The sequence below is a fragment of the Rhea pennata genome, chromosome 7, assembly GCF_028389875.1.
Source record: "Rhea pennata isolate bPtePen1 chromosome 7, bPtePen1.pri, whole genome shotgun sequence".
NCBI classification, from domain to species: domain Eukaryota; kingdom Metazoa; phylum Chordata; class Aves; order Rheiformes; family Rheidae; genus Rhea; species Rhea pennata.
Window position 1 is genome coordinate 25897201 of NC_084669.1, and position 22719 is coordinate 25919919.

A 22719-nucleotide genomic window follows, 5' to 3' on the forward strand; every position below is an offset into this window, starting at 1 on the left:
AGATGGAGCTAGGAGACCATCATGACACACATGCAGATAAGTAGTGTCTACCCTACCTTCCCTTAAGCAGTATGATTACTTGCAGGAACAAAGTTACTGAGGAGCAGTAATGTACGAGGTGATTAAGGGGCCTTCAGTTCCACTGTTAACACCATCCCAACACAACACTGTTGCAGCAACATAACTGCACTTCTTTTCCCCTTGTTTGTATTAGGATTGTGTCCAGTTATGCATATTTCAACTCTAGGGCTGACAGAATGATTAAGAGTATGTCCTAATGATGTTCCTGATGTCTTAAAAAAAATGAATTATTGAGTAAACTAGCACAGTGAGCAACCAAGATCCAAAAGACAGTGCCTATCAGTGGTCTTGGAGAACACTAGCGAATTACTACATGATAGGAACACAACACTAGTCACACAGCAAATAAATGCAGTGGGATTCTGCTCTCAGGGCTCTTGGAGAACTAGTGTTAACTTGGTCAGTCAGTTGTTGTAACAAAGAAATAGGAAAGGCTCGTGTCTCTTCTGAAAGAACCAATTTTTAGAAGACATCTTCTACTCCATGTAAGGAAGTTCTAAAGTCAGTTTCTAAAAAAGGGGGAAATCAAATCCCTCGCTTATCAGAGAGGAATGCATACATTTTCGTAGTTTATAATATTAAAGTGTAATTTCTTGGAAGAAGAGCAATCTATACATCTGATGAAGGAAGGATACTACAAATGAGAAAGAAGGCCTGTATATCAGGCTCAAACTGAAATACACTAATTTCAAAGTTCATTTTTGGGCCACTCCTTCCTCTTTTCATCATTTGCTCTTCTGACACTATTTCAAAAGCAGTTAAGTTAAAGAAGGTCTCATTCCTGAACTTTTGAGACAGCCTTGTAACAACTCCCCTCCCAAAAAATTGTGGCAATGATCAAGTGCAACAGATCAGCAAACATAACGCTGTATGTGGCTATGGCCTATCTAGACACCAGAAGCTAGCTAATCAGAATTAAGAACACAAAATCTACTCAAAACCAATGAGTTTACCTCATAATGTTGGAGGCATCTTCAGCATCTGGGTCAGCGCAGTATTTATTGGCAAGGATTAGGCACGCATCTGCTGACTCTATCTGAGACACCAAAGAAAAAGCAAACATAAATAGCAACCTTTGTTTCCGTATCTTCTTTCCTCAAGAATCTATAAGGGAATTCAATATTTCCACTGCAAATGTGAATGACAGTTTGCAATACTGCTGAGCAGAAACGTTGCAGGACATTGTAGGTAATATGGGTGATGATAACAGTTCTTGTATAGACATAGTAACTTCTTAGATCTTGCTCATGGTTCTCACGTAAGGTTGCTAGATCAGTCACTAACTGCTTTGTATTAGCGGAGGCATGAAAGCGTTAATGAACATAACTTTTGTAATTACATACTGAAATTCATATCCCTGAATCCCTAGAAAGTTACATCAGTGCATGCTTCCACAATTCCTGTAGTTTTGTTTGGGAATTTAAGTACTGACATACTAGAAACTAAAAAAGATGGCTGCACTGATGATGTAGAATTTGAGCACCAGTTTTTAGAAAGCATGAGGAGGAGAGCTAATCTGTTTACAGGACTGCTAACACACAAGCCTTAGACCTAGTAAACTCAAAGCAGATGACAAAAATATTTTTCAGTGTATATGACCAAATACTAACACAAAGAAGGATGTAATAGAAGAACAAAAAACACCACATGCAATTTTATGGTCATAATGAGAACATTTTGTTTTGCTAAACTGAAGCAGTGTGTGTTGTGCTATTCTAGGTTAAGCAACTTCTGCAGCTAGAAAGGGCAAACAGGATTTCTACTCCAGGAAGTGTTAACATTGCACTAAAATTTCCTTGGTTTGGGCTAGTTCATGTTTCATTAAAAAAATGAGGTGGGGAGGGGCAGGAGGTAATGCTGCCTATAGGACAGCCTGCCATTTCTTTTTCTTTTATTTCCTTTAAATTTCATGTTTTTGAAGAGTACAAAATTATTTATCATAGAGGATTTGAGACAGTAAAATCATCTCACTTTAGCTACCAAATATCTCAAATTATATTTTCTTTTTTTCAGGATTCTGGACAACGGGAAAAGAGTCTGACGGATAAAAAATCATTTGCTATTCATTCTCATGTAGGTAAGACAATAGCACTTTAAGCAATTATAGTAAGACAATTTTCTATTATATCAAACATTAATGTTAAACAGGCTCCTGAGTTAACCTCACTGAAAAATTCATAAGGACTTCAGTAAAATGGCAGATAATGTATCTTTGGTCGCAATGTTATAGTAGTTTTGAAAGTCTAAAGATACAAGGAAAACAAGGCTTATAAAGACAGATAATATACTTCATTAGGCCAGCTAATAGAGATGGGAAAACAATCTTTTGGGATTTGCTGAAGAAAAATTTTCCATTTTTTCCAACTACAATTAGTATTTTAAGAAAGATAATTAGCAGGAGACAATAAAACCGTTACCTTTACTCTTGCCAGGTCATGGGGATTTAGGACTGAACCCTGATAAAATTCCACCTGAGTGAAGTGTCGTTTAAAAAGAGCTTCCAGCTCAAGGTTAGGGGAGATACTGCATTGGAAAGAGAAAGAAAACAAAATAAGAGCAAACAAGAAGTCAGTTTCCAGAATTAATCACCCCATTTCTCTCATTTATTTATGACCCATTCATTTATTTAAAGTATTTATATTTCTGCTGATGCTTTTCCTATGCGTGGAAACAGCGTGCAGTACTTAGAAGGCAAATACTATACTGCTTTCACTCTCTTATTCCTACCTGTAGCATATCTTATTTCTATCTATAGCATGGCTGCTCTGCACACGCATCATTTGTTACCTTCACACAGGCATGAGTCCAGAAAAATCCGTGTAATCTGTGTACAAAAGGTCTGTGTAAACAGGATCTGTTGAAAACAACATTCTTGCATGGCATTCTCCACAGAAATAATACAGTCCTGTCTACTCAGGCAATCCTCCCCTGCACATACCCACCACTCTCAAATAGTTGGTTTATCAAATGACAAAGTTCAATGCCAAATCACTAATGTTAAAACCCCCAAAGAACCCCAAGGAGCCAGTACTGCTCGCAGCATTTGTAAATGCATGCTGTTCCAGATCACAAAAGACTCTACATACTGTATCTCTCCAGCACGTGGCTACTTCTAACAGCTTCTCTTACAGACATACCAATTTGATATGTTGAATCGTGTGTAAGGAATAACCAGCAACAAACAGCAACCACCTTACAGCATTAATGACTGTTGGAAAGGACACTCTTAAGAAGTTAATGACTAAAATTGAGCCCCAGCTGGTTACTGACAGCCAGGAAAAGCTTGACTCAAATGCTGCCACTATTATCAGAAAATTAATTTTTCAAAACTAAATTGCTATTCCCTCTTCTTGTTGCTTGTAGTATCTCCACCTTTGTGCTCCAATATTTTGCTTTTTTGGTAACAGCATATATAACTTTGGCACAGCTGCAAGAATTCAGTAGAATGAGATGGTTCATTGACATGTGCCAATACATTTCACACAGTAGCTGTCTTTTTTGTAACGTTCCTGTTAAATATGCTTGAATTATTTTCAATATGCTTAAAATGGATTAAAGAAAGAGAAAGCTTCTCAAATCCCACAAGAAAAAAAATTCAAGAGACTGTGTGTGGAGGTATGTATATACAGGTAAAATAACAGTGCTAGTTATCAGAGTGAAATTTTTTATTTTCACTAGATCTGTAATTAATCAGGCTCCAGCTCCTTTAAATTAAAACCGCATCTGTATCTACGTTTTTCTTTACAAAATTGTTTTTCAATCTGAAACTAGAATTTTTCTTAGTGAAATCAAGGGTAAAAAAGTGCTTTCAGATAGCATAAAGTTCACAAGACATATAGTATTTTTCACTAATTTTCCTGGTTTCATCAATTTTGCTAGTTTTACTAGAAACATTTGCTACTAAATTCCTACATTTAATTATTAATATTTTAATGGCTTTTATTTCATATTTCCATTCAAAAATCTGCTTAGCTATCCATATCACAGTTGACACAATTGGATCTGAAGTCTGTTAACTTGAAATACCCACACCTGTGGGCTTAACATTGGCTTGTAAAACAATTGCAGAAAACAACTCTTTTTTCAAAGAAAGTATTAGTTTTACATTGTTAACAAAAGTAATTGCATGCATTAATCTTATAGCTGTTTAGAGACTGAAAGATCCTCTATCTTCCAAGGAAAAAGGGAAAAAAAGGAAAAAGGGGAAAAAAAGGAAAAAGGGGAAAAAAAGGAAAAGGGGAAAAAAAAGGAAAAGGGGAAAAAAAAGGAAAAGGGGAAAAAAAGGAAAAGGGGAAAAAAAGGAAAAGGGAAAAAAAGGAAAAGGGGAAAAAGGAAAGGGGGAAAAAGGAAAGGGGGAAAAGGAAAAAAAAAGGAAAAAAAGGAAAAGGGAAAAAAAAGGAAAAGGGAAAAAAAGGAAAAGGGAGCCCCAAAACGGCTTAATTCAAAGGATTTTAGTAACATATGAGAAAAGGAATCTTAGAAGATTACTCACTTATGCAGAAAGACGATTTCTACGTTCACATCATCCCTATCCTTGTGCAGGAAGTCCTTCAGGAAGTTGGACACACTTTCCAGTGTTATATGACCACAGACAACTATGTGCCTGTTACAGAAAAAATAGAGTTAATCTTGCAAAGATAAAACAAACAAGCTAGAAAGCAAAGATGGAAATGGTAATTCATTGTCCAAAAAAGAATATTAGTTTCTTCTTGATGTTTCTCTAGAACCTATTTCATGAAATCTGAAAAGGAATGCATCAGTTCCAAAAGGTGCTTTGCAACTGAAAATACGTATATTCTCTCACCTGTAAAGACTATTATAAACAAACCATTTGGCCAAGTAGTATTGTATTGAACAGTAAGTGGCATCATTTATATATATATATTTATATGCAGCATTAACTAGTTCCTTTCAAAGTCATATCTCTCTTTTACACATCTTTCTCCACAGCTCTACCTCATCTACTGAGATTTACTGTTTACAATTTTGCGGAATAATTTCAGGGGATTTGCTGTTTTGTTATGTGATAAGCAGCATGTCATAAACATTTCTGCATGGTTGTAAGCAGATAGTTATACCACTGAAGACAGCATAAAGTTTGCCACTTTGTAGGCCATGAGTGGTAGAAGAGAAATCTGTTTTTCCTACCACACCTATAGTGAACATTCTTTACAATAAGAAATCATTATTTAATGCCCCATTGCAATGGATTGCCTAGAGAGTCCAAGTTTGGTGACACAGATGGTAGCATTCCTTCTGCTCTACATTTTTCCATTAATGGTCAATAGAAGAATCCAACCATATAACACAGAAGCGGAACATACACCTACATACACATCTTTATTTTACAACTTCAGTTCTTACAGGCTGAAGAAAAGGCCCAGGAAACTGCATTCTTCCTGACTTAATGGATCATTGCTTCTTTATTGTTGTAAAGCAAAGTCCAAGAATTTTTTATCAGAATACCCTACCCTATTTCACAATTTTCTTCATGGAATAAACTCTACTGCAGTTTCCATTACTGTCATCAATTTATGACAGATGGTGATTTTGACAATATGCCTATTGTCAATATTCCCAATTATCATGCCACTTGCAGCTGTCAGGAGGAGGGCCAAGGTGGTATAGATGCAATTCCTGAATTAACAGAAAGTCAACTTCATTACACTTACAATGCACAAATGCTACAAAGAAACAATTTTGCAGACCTATTCAGGACTTGAGTAGCCAAATATGAAGCAAACTAATTTCAAGGGTAAAAATTAGACTGTCCAAGTCTCACCTACTTCATAATTGTTCTGTGGACAATCCAGTACTGCAGAAACCTCATTGGCTGGAAGCAACAAATAATAGGTGGCAGCAATAATTGCTTATGTAAGGTTCCATTAGGGGCTATTATAGGAGCCTGTTCTTGCTTCATAATTTGGTGCTTGACTAAGTACGTGAGAAAAATGCAGAGAACGCATTGGTGAAGGGGTAATGGTGCAGAACAAAGAATAAATCAATAATATGCATCATGCAGTTAATAGTATCACCATCACGTATTGTTATTTTTGCAGTGGTTCAGGTGCTCACTAGGAAAGCAAAGCACAGTAAAATCTGACACTAATCTGGTACACCTTATGATATTCCTAGCATTACCACTCTTACAAATAGTATAGTACAGAGTTTTAAAGCTGTATTTAGGAATATGATCACCTTAAATGCTCCTTTTATACTACCTCTTAGTGGCAGCACCAAGTCTCTGACCCATAGTTTTAGAACTACATGTCTCCGTTTTTAAATTCTGACCAGACTGAGTCTGACATACTATACTAATATATCTGTGGTTTCTGTCCTGTAGCATTCAGTGCTTTTCTTGAGTGTCAACCCATCTAGCATTGAGAACTACAAAGGCCCAGTAAAATGCTAAATAATGGCCAAAAAATATTTGATTCTGTTCCCTGCACTGTTCATACGGGTTCTCTAAGAGGGTTGATTTAAAATTATGGGCATTATGTTTTTCAAATGTTTCCACCTATTCATATCCAGGAATTAAACTGTCTATCTTAGATGATTATTTTTAATAATAGCAGTCTTTCTGCTTCTAAACAAACATTTTGCACAATTCCTTTGCTGTTAGATTAGCAGGGTCTTTTCTTGAATGCTGCTGTGGTACACTGTCTTCCTGTGCAAAAAAGTTACATCCATCATGAAAATTTTCAATTCATTAGGCTTTTTTCAGTCATTAGTAGAAATCCACATTTTATAAAATATATGTAAACTTAGAACTGTAAGCCAGATAGAGGTTGCAATCTACAACCCAAGTTATCCTACTACCGTAGAAATTTTCATTGGATCACAGGATTACAGGATAATTCAGGATGGAAGAGACCTCTGGAGGTCATCTAGTCCAAACACCTCATGCTCAGAGTAGATGCATTAGATACATTATTCAACCCTGCTACCACTCTCATTCAGTAGAGTTTCATACCAATGTGCTCTCATGGAAAGAAAAACATTTGGTGTCAAGTACTGTTACATTTGAGCATAAGGACTGATTCTTCTGGAAGTGTCAGAAGACATCTGCACCATGTTTTCATTTCAGCACTCTGACTCTGGGCTGGACATTATCTATCTTCATGTCTTTGCTGTTCTTATATAGTTCAGAGCAGTGATTGTGACAAAAGCCTCCTGGTTTAAAACCAGTATTTTCTGATGAGAAACTCCCATTAACTTTTGGTTGAGAACTCCCACAAAAATCTCCTTTTAATGTAAATTATATTTTTGCTTAGAAGTGGGAGAAACTGAAAACAGATTTCCTACTTGCCCAGAGAGAGTTATTAGATACATTATCTTAGAAAACTTGGAGAGCTTATATTGCTCCAGTCTGTCCTGTATATAATCTAAAGATTTATAGCTTCCTCTATTTGTGCCAATAATCATTCGCTTCCCATGCACCACCCATTTTTTCCACATACTAGGAGCTTAAAGTAAAGCCAACATACTGGACATCCTCTGCTTTCAGCTACAGTTGGCTTGTAGTGAAATACTGTATTAATAATTTTGGGTCAACCGAAATGTCTAACCTCAGCACTGAGTTTTTGTTCAGAAAAATTTCAGAAGTAATATAATATCAGCTTGAATTAGTATGACATTGCAAATTTTTTATTTTAAAATATGAAATCTGGATATTCATTTACAGTACTGAATATCAGGGAAGTAGACATTTTTATTGCTAACAAGTATTCAAGAGAACAAAGGTTTCAGTAAAGTTAAAGCTCAGAGTGGTGAAATTGGTTTAATACACTAGTGCCAAAATCTGTATCACAAAAGATTGATCCTGCAAAAAGAATCCTTTCACAGAGAATCCAAAGCTTATTTGGAGTCATATTCTATCAGACAGACTGATCCACGCTCTCTCACATCCACTTATCAGTCTCAAAATTACAGGGACAAAATATGGAAAATTAGCACAGTTAACAGTTATATGAAGAAATATTTGCACTAGTGAAATTCTCTGCAGTACCTAAACATTTTTTCACTCAAGCATCAAGTGATACAACTTCTAAAGAGACACTGGCTCTTTATCAAGTGAGTAAAACTGCTGATAATAGGTCCCTAGCCACCATAAACACAAACAGTTTCAGAAAGAAAAAAAAGAAATAACCAAAAACTAAAACAGCTAGAATTCAGACATGAGATAATTGAGAGCATATACTTAATCCATGTAAATTGCACTATAAATGAAAACAGATCCACTGTGAACAGGAATCTTCCAAAAGGATCTTTACAGTGCTCTTCCTCCAGAGGACACAATACCAAAGGCAAATCTTTTGCCTGTTTATTTTGAAAGAAATTATAGCCATTTTGTAGGAAGAAGTATAAAGAACTTGAAAAATATCACTTTAAGAATATCACTTTAACTAGTCTGTCATAATAAATCAAAGGTAATAAATAGAAAATTCTGTTCAGCATTCAGCAGAATACATGGTGTTCACTTGTCAAGTAACTAAATGAAGTGTGGCATATATTGGTTTAAATGTCTCTATAAGACTGTAATATTTATTTCAAATACATATGCTCAAATCTCTTGACTGTCTTCCTGCTCAGTATTCTGATCATGCCTTCACCTACTGACCATCCAGATTTTTTCTTTGTATATTAGTAGCAGGCTGATGGGGTTGGAATCTATTGCCATGGGTTCTTATAAAGAACCTGGTTTTCATCAAAGGATGCACCTCAGTCACTTTGCCTTACTAATAAAAGTCAATAAATTTCAACTGAAACTGTACACATGGTCGTCTTGTTCATTTGTTAGATTAATGGAATGCATTCTTTAAATATATCAGATTAGACTACATTTCTAACTGCTTGTGTTTTTGAATAATTTATATAACTTACTCCAGATTCTATTAATTCAGTTCAATTAAGTGAAGATTTTACACACACACTTATGTTCCTCTCCGCTATCATTCAGTTAAATACGTACATTAATATAATATCCCATCTCACATTAATATAGATACAGTAATAGGTGTTATAGAGTCATCGTTTCATGTTTTCTCTTTCTTCACAGAAGATCTGGATCCAAGGATGGACTTCTAAAGACTACATATTTAGCCAATACAAATAGTGAGATTTTCAAATAACTGTAACAACACATAGAATATTTTAACTATCAGAAAACTTGGCCACACATTGCATGTATGACAACAGCAAAGATTCTTTGAGAACCACTTATCTACAAAGGAGATCTCTGGACAAAAATTAATTACTTGGACACAAGAGGCTGTTTTTCTTTTTCTTTTTTCTTCTTCTTCTTTTTTTTTTTTTTTTTTTTTTTTTAAAGCAACTGTAGTGGATATGAGACTGAAAAGTTTTACTTCCAAACCTGCCTTTTTATATTAGTCACTAGTACCTGTGAGGAAGGGGCATAAAATGTTGTGAAATCAAAATGTGATTTTTTAAAAAAAAATCACCTATAAACTCTCTATTCACTCTATGCGTATGATTCCCAAATCAGGCCTTAAAAAGTCTCTAATACAAAGGAGACAAATGAAAAATATATAGGGAGATAGCTGTCATTATTTTGAATAAAAAATGGCTGCCCTGCCAAATTTTGCTTGCATCAGGGCTTCCAGATCAGGCTTATACACTACATGTTAATGCAATCAGAACTAAACAGGAAATACAGCTGTACTAAACATAACGGCAACTTCTAAGTTGCTGTTGAAACATTCACTAACTCATTCTCCATAGATATGGCTCTGGTACCCTACATCAAGATAGTCAAAACTCAAATGCTATTTTTCAAAAACACCATATGCTGACACTTTTACATCCCAGCTTAGCTGATTCTTATTGTATATATGTAAAGGTTTTTGCTTTTTACTTTCATTCTCCTTCATTTGTTTGTTAGGAGGTATGTTTTCAATATATTCTCCCGTCTGCAGTAGCTCTTGATCTCCTGACCAGAAAGCATTACCTTCTGAAGTAAGTTAGAGTACTTACTTAGTAATTACTTAGAATTAGTAAGTACTTAATTCTTTATAGGAGTTTAAAGTCAGTCTTGTTCAGCTGGACTTCAGTCAGCATGACTTAAACACAAAGTTTTACCATAAAGCTACACAGGCTCTTTTCCATGAATGCTTCTCGTTTCTCATGTTGTGTCATACATTGTCACTTTGTTAAAGCAGACAACTGCTAACTCACATAACAGCCTAGCTAGTATCAATAAGCACTATACAATTACCTCGAAAAATTGATTAGTTGGAAATACTGATGTCCCTCTATATGACGACTGAATCATTAGCCGTGAATACCACAACATTAAATACTTTTGAGTATCTGACTGTTAGAGGAAGCAAGGTAATCTTGAAAAATCAATATATTTGTCCCATCATCTCTAGTTCCCACCTTAACATATTTTGATTGGATTTTGACAGGTTACTACCCACAATAGTGAATATATGTCTAGTGAGGAAGAGAGGCTATCAAGGGAACACCTTCTCTGGCTGAATCTGTCTGTCCTGTTCCTTGTTACTACAGGCAAAATGTCCTTTGGATTGCTGCATCATTTAAAATAACAGGCAACGGCTACAATGAGTATTTTGTCCATTTTTAGTGGACAAAATCTGAAAGAATGGAGAACTTCTTTGCGGAAGACAGTCTCCAATATTTATTTCTTCTTGTATTAAAGAGTCTGATCACAATTTTTCAAGCCTGAGCTTTTGACAACGATGTGATAGAAAAGCTGAGCCCTTAGATTTCAGATTATTTCAAAGTATTTTCCGTATCTTGACAAAAAATTCACTTCTACACAGAGCTGATTACAGCTCAGAGAATGTTATGGCTACTCCACAAGTGGTGGGACAGAGGGCTACTTTCATGCCCTCAGTACGTAGGATTTCTTTTTTTTAACTGTACGTTTGAGTATTACTTTCTCAATATACTTTTTCAAAAGTATTGTAGGTCACAATCTGTTCTACCCAACATAGGTACCAACTACTCCCCTATATTTATGTATATGATTGTAAGAGATATTGGTAAAGTGATCCATCATATCTGAGAAGTGGCTAGAGTAGATAATATTCCACCCCCTTAAAAAACAATACTAAGGGACTTCTATACCTATGAATGCTATCAGATCTTTTTCTTTCTCCTCTAAAAACATGCTTTCTTTACTCTTGAGGAATTAAAATTATCCAAAGTGTCAAAGCCAAAGGCACTGGTTTTCAAATATGTGTTATTTTTAACTACATAGAAGTTTAAGAGTGTGGCTACATTGTGATTGAAGATGTGACAGCAGTATTTGAGGACATCAGAGATGATTTTAATTTCTGTATTTTGGACCTGATGGCTTCTGCCAACTACTTAGGAACTAGACCAAGCCTGTGCAACTTGAACTGAAGCTGCAGTGATTAATTATGACAGAAACTATCAGTTCTTTCCAACAAGTATCACACTCTTTGGACTCTTCTTTATATTATGTTCAAAGAAAAAGGAATTAGTTAATATCAGAAAATAATCAAAGTGTAAACAGCTACATTCAGTATATGCTATACAGTACAGATTAGTGGAACTGTACTGGATCATGTATCAGAATAAAATAAATGGAAAAACACTAACATTCCTTATTTGAAAAGTTAACTCTGATGCAGATATTAATTTCATGATCAAATTATCTATGTAAAATTAAGAATCAAAAGCAATCATTCCAAACTCAAAACTTTAACATGCATGATAAATGCACAGTTTTTTTCATTTTCATATTTATATTACTTATAAAATATTTATAAATTTTTCATATTTATATACATACACACACACATCTCTCTCTCTCTCTCTGTAGGTTTCAGTTTTGCATAGTGAATACCAGTAGTGTTTGTTACTAGCAATCTTTAAACATAGGAAAGTGTTCTTGAATCAGACATTTTTTTTTTTAGTACAGAAGAATTCATTTATGCTGATCCTCAAATATGTTATGCCCACTTAAGCAAGACTCTTACTAGGGAACAGGCTGAATGGAGTGTCTTTCAGTGACTGTAATCTGGGATAAATGGCACACTCCGTTGTTCAAATTGCACACGTGAGCTTGCATCTAAGTCTGTTTGCAACAGTATGCTACCATGAATGATTCAATGTGAGCTTTACCTATTTCAGCCTCCTTGCTCACTTGTGACTAAATGAACTTATCTTACCCTTTTATGATCTAAGGAATTGTAAATTGCTTATATTTAAGGCAAGTTAAGAAATAAAAGTTAATATCCCTAGCACGATGGAACTGCAATAAGAAGAATGCACAGTGATTTGTTTCCCCCCAGTCTCCATTACATAAGAGGCTTCTACTGCAGTTTAAAGTAATGGATGAATACTCATCCTTTTATTCACTCTTGATAGTAGCATTATTATCTCCACGTAGAGTATTTTGGCTTTCATATAATATGCTGCAACATTTGGAAAAAGTGCAACTATATCATCATAAAAAGTCCACAATTTAGCATAAGTAGAAACAGTTAAATGCTGTGACATGCAAAAGGAAAGCATGCTAGAAAGCTTACAGGACAACAGAAGTAAACCGCACGTCTAACATTAGCATCTCCGTTGCAAGCAGACTTCAACCTACTGCTCTAATTCCTTCAAATCATGGGCTTCCTTCATGTACTAGCTGTGCAACAGATATTATATACAGAACACACCCTGCTATTACTTTTGCAATCACCTGAAATTATTAAAAAATAATTTAAATTAAAAAATTAACTTAGTTGGTTGATAGGTCCTCACCATTATTAATTTTCAAAATTGCCTTATGCGTTTTTAAATGCTTCATCAGTCAGAAGACAACTAACCCTTTGTAAGAATCGCAAGAGTTACCAAAGGCTTTCAGATTTTTGAGTATTTTATCCACGACCAGAGCCCTTGCATTTCTTATCACTAAAATCACCTAAACGTTATGACTAATTTGCCGCAAGAGAACCTGAGTGAAAATGAAAAGCCGTAATTCTCTAAAACTTGCTGTTCAATTCAGCACTTCTACCATCTCACACTGCGCTTCCTGGAACGTCCACACTGAAAGTCACGGACATTGCAGGTCACTGTGATCAGCATATTTCATAACCCAGATTCAGGGTTTTGGGGGACAAAATTTGAACAGAAACAACCCTTATTTCGATGCCAGAAGTTGAGTCAGAGGGGAAAAGCTGGCATTTTTATACTTTTAACAAGAAATATAAAATTACTGCTGCTGTTCTAGGAATTTAACATGATTGAGACCTAGAATGTAACTTCTTTTATAGTCTTAATATTGTTACATATCACTTTGCACATTTCTTTTCTTGCTTTCAAAACAATGAATATATTTTAATAAGCAAGCAAAACTGAGAAAAATTCTGCCCTATTAGTTCTATCTGTCAGTCTATTTAACACTTGTCAGATTTTCTTTATCACTAAGTGAGACCTCATTTGAAACAGTGGGATTAGAAGAACAGCTAGCAGATGGAAAATACAGACACCCCTTGGGATCATAATGCAATCCATGTCACATTCTCCTATTACATTCTCATCCCACTGGAAAATAATATCTTACATATTGTATCAAATTATTTAATATAATAATCTAATGTCACTTTCTTTGGAGCTATGCCTCTCATTACTGCAACAAATGGACCTTTGCCAAAGAATTTGGGTGAGCCTTACAAAAACTGTTCTAATTTCTAATCAATTTCAAATGTCTAATGAGTCCAAGATGGCCTGTCAACTTAAATTATCTGTTTGTCTTTCTGTTTACCATATCTATCTGTCCACAGTTTTTATTTTTCTCTGTGAAGTTTAGTTATTGAATCCCATGTTTCCTTCTGGAAGGAATCTCTAACAGATGACTTTTCCCGTTGATATGTTGATGATTTGCTAATTTATGGCTTGCAAATTTAAGAAATCTGAAGAAATCTCTGGGAAGCAGAGCGGACCATGAGAGAAGAGAAATCAGATTTTTTAATAGCTTATGCAGTAAAGAACTATGGCTGCACTAAAATACAAATTTTAATCTTATGTCTTAACTACAGTACTGTCTTGGGGTGATTAAAAACGCTTTTCTTTTGAAAATTAACAAAGTTTAGCAGAAATACTTACTATTGGGACAAGATATGCAGCATATATAAACATATATAGATAAAACAATAATAATCTCAATCTGTCTATATCTACTCATGTAAAGCCAGGTTATGCCAGTTGCCCTCAAAAAGAGTTTTAATTAAAATCGATGGAAGTTTTGCATGAAAAAGGCAAAAAGAATTTAGCCTATGGAAACAAAAGATAATAATTCAATGTAGAGGAACATTGACAAATATTCATTAATGTAACCAGTTCTCCATTCAGTCCATCAGTTTACAAATTTTTTTTTCATCTGCTTTCTGTCCAGACTAAATTAAAATAAGATACTATCTCCAACTGGAAAATACTTCACAGAATTAAAAGCCAATCTCATCATATGAACACATGCATGCAGAAAGAAAACAATTGAATATGAAAATCTTGATCCTCAAAAGAAATGAATAAATGCAGAATAAAAGGTTAACTAGCAAAGGTACAGTAAACCTGGATCTCTAACCAAACCTCAGATCGTAACATTATGAAGCTTAAAAATAAAATAAAACAAAATAATAAAAAAAAAATGATTTTTTGGCTTAAAAAAGCAGATGATTTTGTAATTCCTATTTTGACTGGGACCACAAAAAGAACGTATTAACAGAATCTTACTTATCAAAACCAAGAATTTCTTGAAGAAAACCCTGATTTTTTACGACTTAAAGCCTGAACTCACAGTTAAGAGGCTTGTTGGAACACTTAAGAGAAACATCTAAACCAAAAGCAATCACTGCCTCTTCCACCCTTCCAGAGGTACGCATGAATGAACCGACCGAGGAGCTTACTGCCCACATTATAGAAATAGTCAATCAATACAATGAAATTGGTGATGGCACGGCAGATTTATTTTCATCTTTCTATGGTACTTACTTTAAAATGGTGCCCTGAGGACTAATTCATGAGTGTTACAAGAAAGGTTATAGAAAGAACCTAAATAGAGCCAATCTGAAAGTCCAAAACTGAGAAGAGCCAAATATAGATAGGCTATAGAGAACTGGCTGATGGTCTCAAAATTATTTAGAAGATGGATGGCCAGGAGAAATGTCATTAATACTCAAGATATATACCATATCAAATTGTAGCTGATGAAACCAAAGGTTAGAAAAACAAAAAACAAAGCAACTCCACTACTTTCCAGTGTTTACAATATATACTGTTCTCCTCCTCTTATCTATAAGCCTTTTTTAATATTGTATTGTAATCAGTCAATAACAGTTATTTATATTTCCCCATCCACTACACTTTACACCTACCTTTATTTTCTCCCTTTGTATCCAGTATTTTGACATTACAAACTACATTATCTGTTTTTGATTATGCTAATTTGTCACTAATTTACCTAACATTTTATTTCCTCAGACTCTGCAATTATCAATAACTTGCTTAACTGGGCTGTGTGTTCCAGTGTCATATTTAACAGAATACAATATATATTCGTCTTCTATCACTGTTGGCTGATGAACATTTTGTATTTAGAAATCGCCTCACGAAATTACCTGAATACAATTACTTTCAAGTATATGTTCTCATCATTTATTTCTTAGAGATCTAGTAACTTCCACATTTAGTGAGATAAATCCTAAACAATACTGCAGGTATTCTTCAGTGTGATGATATAATGTTGAGCTATTAAGCAATTCATAACCTTCATTTTAAATTTCTGTGTACTTTGCACTTGTAAAGCATTTCTCATCTACAGAAAGCATACACAGAACTCAATTAAATCTCACAAAAACTCTGTCACGAAGTTATTACTCTATTAATAATAAAAATATGCCAATTGATCCACAGAGAAAATAAGTCATATTGTTACCCAATGCCAAAAAAACAAATCACTGACAGCAAAATACAGGATTAAGGTACTGCAATTGCTGATGTTCCATTCAATACACTGTAAAATTTCCTTTTACTTAATATATACAGGTGGACTACTACAGGAACCAGAACTCAGACTATGGAGTGACTTCTACAGAAATCAGTAGAATACTGGCTAACAAGAAAAAGTAGAGAATACTGTATATAATATCTAATTTGAAAAAGATATTTCCCCAAAGTGTATAAACCATGTACTACAGTTCATTAATGCAAATGCACAGGAAGGAAAAAAAGTGACTGAATTGCGCACATGATGGAATGGAAAAACTATGTAGAAAACTATGGAGAAAATAAAGTAACAATATTTTTATCCTAAAGTACCTCTTAGCAAGGTTAGAGAACGATATTTTTTGCCATTCTCATTGCTTCTCATGCCCAAATTTTACTTTTCACACACACATCTTAGATATTTTGAACTTTTTTTTTTGAAATACCAAACTATTTTCTGTCTTTGTAGTCCGACTTTCTCTTTAGTTACTTGAGTTCAGAAGCAATTATAAAAAGAAACAATTGTTTGTTTGTTCTGAGCATAACTAAACTTGGAAAGACAGTTTTCCTTGTCTACAGACCATCTGATTCTGGTGTACCAGAACACAATAGTAAAAACACTACTGAGTGTTCTGATGAGCTGATACGGGATCAGTAGCAAAACAGCTGTTTAGCACTATTCTCCTTTTGTATGGAACACATCACAGTGCTTACAAATCTGAAATTCAGGACAAGGGTTATCACGTTTTTTGGAAATGTTTAAAATATTTTTGTACGAGGTTGTAATCAAGTCAAAGTAATTATCCCACCTGTCATTTTGTATAGATCTATTGGTATGCATTTGGCAATACATGCAATAGTGAGTACTGCTCTTATTCAAAAGGTAACACTTAATTCTTTCATGATTTTCCTGCTTGGTATCCCATGAAACCTTAAGAAGTCCCATTACAGGAATATATTACAAAGCAGAATTTAAAAATTAAATTAAAAAATAAAAACAAAAAATCCCTATGGACTTTATCCCCAGTAAACTTAACCAGTGATAATTGTATTCTGCTTATAAACTCCTCCTGTTTCCAAATTGCGTGTGTGTCTCGCCTAAGAGAGAAATATGTTTCTTTATTGTGCAAAATGATTCCTGTACAGTTTATCAGACCTTTGGGGACTTTATTGTCTGAAAAGCAAATTAAAATGTAAAATCAAGATTAGGTAGGGGAGAAGAAGGGGTCTTTAGTAAGTAGAGTTAGTAGAAATACTTCTCATGCATACATTCCAGCTGCTTCAATAGTCACAATTCTTTAGCAAGGCTCTCTTTAGGAGTAAAGTAGTGTAATCCTCCAAACATACATACTCATACGTTGATTTTAACTCCCCATCTAATGTTTAGCTGTCATATAGAAGCATGTTATTCCATAGATGTAGTCCATGAGGCCACTCAAACATATACAGAAATGCTACATATGCTACATACTTATGTATTTATCTGTCTTGGAAAAAGAATCAGAAGTATACACATACGCTATTTTTAAGAGTTGAAACAACATCTTTCAACAAAATTTAGCTGCTTTCATTTTGTACATGCATTTAATTTTATCTGGAAACTTTCTGACGTTAGAAATAGAACAACTGTAGTTTCTCATTATGTTTGCTGCCAGAATTTATGCTTGGTTGCTCAACTAAAGACCTTATATTGCTAATTACTACCACATGCCCATAACCCAAGAAAAAGAAAACTTATTGGTTCTGACAGCCCATTCTCTCAACACTGAATTCCAAATGAAAACTTAAATTTTGGCCAAACATAACATTTCATCAATCTTGTTCTACTGACTGCAAAAGCAACATCAAACGAGGGGTGCTAATGGCTTTTTACTGTGCAGTTCTCAAGCTTAGATTCTCTGATGAAAGACCCACATGAGCAAAGGACTTCTTTAAAGTACATAGTAATTAATATTTGAATGAAAAAACAAAGCATAAAGTAAACTGAACAGTCTATGTGCTGATCACAGAGCTGAGTTTTAACCAACAAGTTATATGGGCAGCAGAGATCAGTAGAGAAAAGCATTGAAGACAGTGAACAAAACCAAACAGATAGTGCATATAAATAAAGCCAAAAAAATAAAATGAGAAAATAAAATGAAGCACGCCCCAAAGCTAGCAGGAAGCCTGTGATCTGAGCTGAGGCTTTCAGGATGTGGAGTTCTGACTGAAGATCAGATCCAAGTTTAGAGACATCTGAGCGATGCTGGGTACTAGTGACAAATGGAAGGGGAGAGACTAAGACTCCATATGTAAAATTATTTTTAAGTATATCCTCCTCTGCCATAACTCTTCTGGAACCTCAAAAACAGAAGCATTAGTTCTGTGTGTGAAAATTTGCTGCCTTTGAGAAAAATAATATAAGCACAAAGGTGAGTTGCCTTCTATTACAAATAAACATTTTGGGAAGTTACTGATACTGCCTTCTCTCAGAAATATATGAAGATGAAGGCATTTTATTGATCTAGGTAAGCCAATTATGATACAAGTTTTCAGTATTAGTGTTTGCAGTAAAAAATAACTTCAGGCATTTGAGAGTACCTTAACAAAATAAAATACAGAAAGAGCCATCTAATTGCTTGAGTATTCTCGAATAGCCTACCATTTAAGATACAACTAAAGGAAAATCTTGACTTATCTACCCGGTGATGTAAATCAGTACTCCAGAATTAGCTCTGTGGGACATTTAATCATTCCTGCCTCCACTATGAGGGCAAACAATTGATAAATTCATGTCTATAAAATGATGATGGCATAGGTGATGGTTTGAAAGGAACAAAGTGAAAAACACATTCCTGAAGTAAGGACAATTAATTAGATATGTTGTCTGGAGCATCTTCTTATGCTCTATGGCAAGGATTTTATATGACTCATCTATAAGGGCCAATATATCTCTACCAGCAAATGGTATAGTGATATGTAATGAAGCAAAAGGCAGGAACACTAACACGGATATAAAGGAGAAACTACTGTATCTCCAAGTACATTTAGTTCATTGAAGGCAATATCTCAGTAGATCTAGATGCTGACAATGCCAGAAAGAGCTGGTTTTGATTTGGTCAAGAAAACAATTAGACTTTCATTACAAATACAATGAACTAATATGGAGTAATGAAATCCAACCGCTGCTACCAGCCAAAAAGAATATTTTTATGTCCATTTATAACACTACATTGATGCTAAAACTAGTATTTTTTCTTCTTAGGATAGATTATCCAGAATTAATGGGAGAAAATCACTTTAAAAAGATGTCTTAGATCCTAAAAGCCTGAGTGTTTGTAAAATTCAAACGAGGTCAATAGGGGCTGCATGAGATATGAATATGCTATTTGGACAGCAAGAAACATCAGTATCAATCTTCTGATGTAGTCAGCATAATGGAATAATCTGATCAACATAGAACTCATCTTGTACTCCAGTATACCCAGTTTTGTAAAGAACTGAGTTATTTCATAGTCCTATGAATTATCATTCTAACTTAGTTAAGAGACGATCACATAACAACCTGACAAACTGAAGCCCAAAACTGTGAAGTGTTATCACAACCTTGATCCAGAAGTTACCTGCATGTGCAACAGCAGAATTATTTACTTGTGTCAGTTTAGTCCTAATGGTATTCAGATTCTCTTGAAGCAGGGACAAAATGTTGTGACTTGTACCATAGCATGGCCCAGGTCTCTAATCATAGTGTGACAACTTTTCAGTGGTAATATCTGATGTCACAGTATACAGTGTTTTAAGCTGAGAGTCAGCTATTACCACCTACATGGGCTCTTTAACGTCACACAACCACACCTGGTCTTTTTTGACTTACTTTCTGCCTCGGGTTGAGTTAAAAGTCCCGCCGTATTTCTTCCGATTAAGGATGAGAGCAGCAATTTCTGGCACGTAGCGAGCAAACATTGCCTACATGCATGAAACAAAAACACAAAAAAAAAAAAAAGAAAATGGCATGCAGAGAGTGTTCTACTGCAGCAGAGGCAGCAGAGCCTCTTGGGATACTTACTTTCTTCCACTAACCGCACTATAGGAACCACCATATTTCTTGCGGTTTCCTATTAACTCTATGATTTCAGGGACGTAGCTGGCAAACATGGCCTAAGAAGAAGATAGGAGACAGAAGAAAAGACTAAAAAGACAGGCCAAAGAAAGGGGGATGATGAATATTTTCAGAAGATATATATCTTTAAGATCTGAAAATGCAAAAGAATTAGGTCTATGAAGGTATTTTAAAAGAAAATTTAAAAATGTAAAAGTAAGTTCTTATAAAACAAAACAAGAGGGTTTAATGTAAAAGTTGGTCTTGGAGAAGACGCACACCTGATAAAATAAGGAAACGGTCAAAATCAGAAAAATATTCACACAAAACAAAACAAGAACAAAATTAATTCAAACTGGAATCTAATCATAAAATAAAGTTGTGTCTAATTCTTCCTGCAGAGGGGAGGGAAAAAAATCTAGCGAACTCCACTGCAAAAAATGTAAACAAGTATTATCACTATTGTTACATTTCTATTTTAAAAGACAGACTTTTTTCCCCCCCCTATGGTAAGCATTCAAAAGAAAACAAAAACCAGGTGGAATCTGGGGTTTTTCCCCTCCCATCAAGAAACAAAACAGTGTCATTCTCTCACCCCCCAAAAAAAACAAACAAAAACTTTTTCAAAAGTTTTTGGTTTTTTAAAGTTTTGGAATAATACATGATAGAAAAAGGGTTACAAGGAGAAAATAAAAATTGTTCTGCCATGTTTTGTCCAACAAACATTCTCCTTGTGGCTGGATACTTTGAAGAGCTACTGCATTCATATGCCAGCAAATATCTCATATGTCAACAAACATATCTTAGAATGGGAATGCATATCCATTCCAAATCATATATATATGTATATATATATTTATATACATATGTTACACATATAGCATTCAAAATGTATTTTTATATACATATCACCTCTGTAAGGTGTATGTATTTATGAAATCAATATATGGGTGGAACAAAACAGTACATACATGTATGCATATACATAACATTGTGAGTGGTCTGTAAAGCACTTACCTTGCACAGTGTAAATATTAAAATAAACTCTACTGTTTTAACAAATAATATGGCTGCAGGTGTTATAATACTGTTAGCATTGATAAAATAACCGGAAACTTGACATAAGACAATTAGTAAGTTCAGTGTTGTGCACATGAAGGACAAAGAATACTGGAATTTGCTGACATACAAGGATACTGGTTATGGCCATGCTTCTCATGATTAACTGTGAGTTAAAATTGTGTTACATGACATGAAAAGATGTTTGAAATTAAAGACAATGTGGTTTGCCATCTAGATTAGGCAAGCTGCTCTTTAAGGCAGTCCAAAGCCACAGTGTTTGTTGGAATTCTGGGAAGGAACACAGAAGGATGGGGAAGACTCTTGAAACCGCAAACTGCCTTGAAATATCAGTAACATCCTCAAAAAATGAACTACAATCACTGTCACTTAAAAGTGAAGAGCTACGACTAACATTCTAAGTGAAAATGCTAAGACATTTCATGTATTCACATGCACTACTTAAATGGATTAAAAAAATTCAAATTGTACTAAGTTACAAAATTTGAAAACCTCCAGCACAATATATATCTATACAAGAGGCATGGAGTTTCAAAATTACATTTACTAAGCCCAACATTATTATTGATTTAATTACAACATTGGGATATATAGGGTCAAGCAGTAAGGTAAGAAGGTATATGATGATGACAAAGAGTTTTTACCAATCCCCCAAGGATGAAGAAGACCATGAAAAGGCGACCAAGGGTTGTTTTTGCATAAACATCTCCATAACCAACAGTGGACATAGTAACCATTAGTAAATAAACACATTCCCAATATGTAAGCGGTTGGTTATTTTGGAAATTTTCCCATGGATCCCCTGAGTTCTCCACCTACAATGTACAAGAAAACACAGAATGAATTAATAAAGTAGTACCATAAATTAGCTCAATTAATATTATTTGTTTTTATCCATCTGGCATACTCTATATCCTTTCCCATGTTTTAATCCAAACAAATATAGAACCTAATTTTGTCCTAATTATAAGTCTTACAGTTCTTACAACTTGTATTTTTTAATGGAAAATACCTTTATTCACTGCTAGAAAATATAACTCACAAAAGAAGCCAAACAGCTTCATCTTATTCCAATTCCTTCTGCATATTTTCAGAGTGAATCTTACTTCTAATGAAATTTTACTGGTTTATATTTTCCTTTTAAAATGTTATGTGGTTATTAATGATATTAGTGACATATTAAGAGCATGTGTGCATCACGAAAAACACACTATTACTTTTCCAAGAAGCCAGCTACTGTATATGACAATTATAAGTTATAGATTTATCTCTGGGAAAGGAGTATGCCCTTTAAAATTTCTCATAAGATTTACTCCAAAATAAAAACACTGAAGTTTCAGAAGCCCTACAGTAGAACAGAAAATCTTAAACCCAAAAACACATATACTCTAGGAAATAGCATTAGTTCCCCCAATGTAATAAAAAAAAAAAAAATTACCTTTTTTAAGGTTCAAATCTAGAAAAAATTGATTTTTCCCACAGTAAAAATGCTA

The 22719-nt window shown here is 34.5% G+C and overlaps 1 protein-coding gene across 6 annotated transcripts in view; it reads right to left on the minus strand.

Annotated features, from left to right (window-relative positions):
- The window catches only part of KCNMA1 (potassium calcium-activated channel subfamily M alpha 1), a 510592-nt gene that overhangs the window by 144750 nt on the left and 343123 nt on the right, over positions 1-22719 (minus strand). For all 6 annotated transcript variants that reach the window (XM_062580642.1, XM_062580641.1, XM_062580640.1 and 3 more), the window contains 5 exons: positions 21871-22041; positions 20114-20205; positions 4574-4684; positions 2499-2604; positions 1035-1117 (listed from right to left, as the gene is read on the minus strand). In XM_062580642.1, the coding sequence (XP_062436626.1) occupies positions 1035-1117; positions 2499-2604; positions 4574-4684; positions 20114-20205; positions 21871-22041 (563 nt within the window). The remainder of the gene's footprint in view (positions 1-1034; positions 1118-2498; positions 2605-4573; positions 4685-20113; positions 20206-21870; positions 22042-22719) is intronic.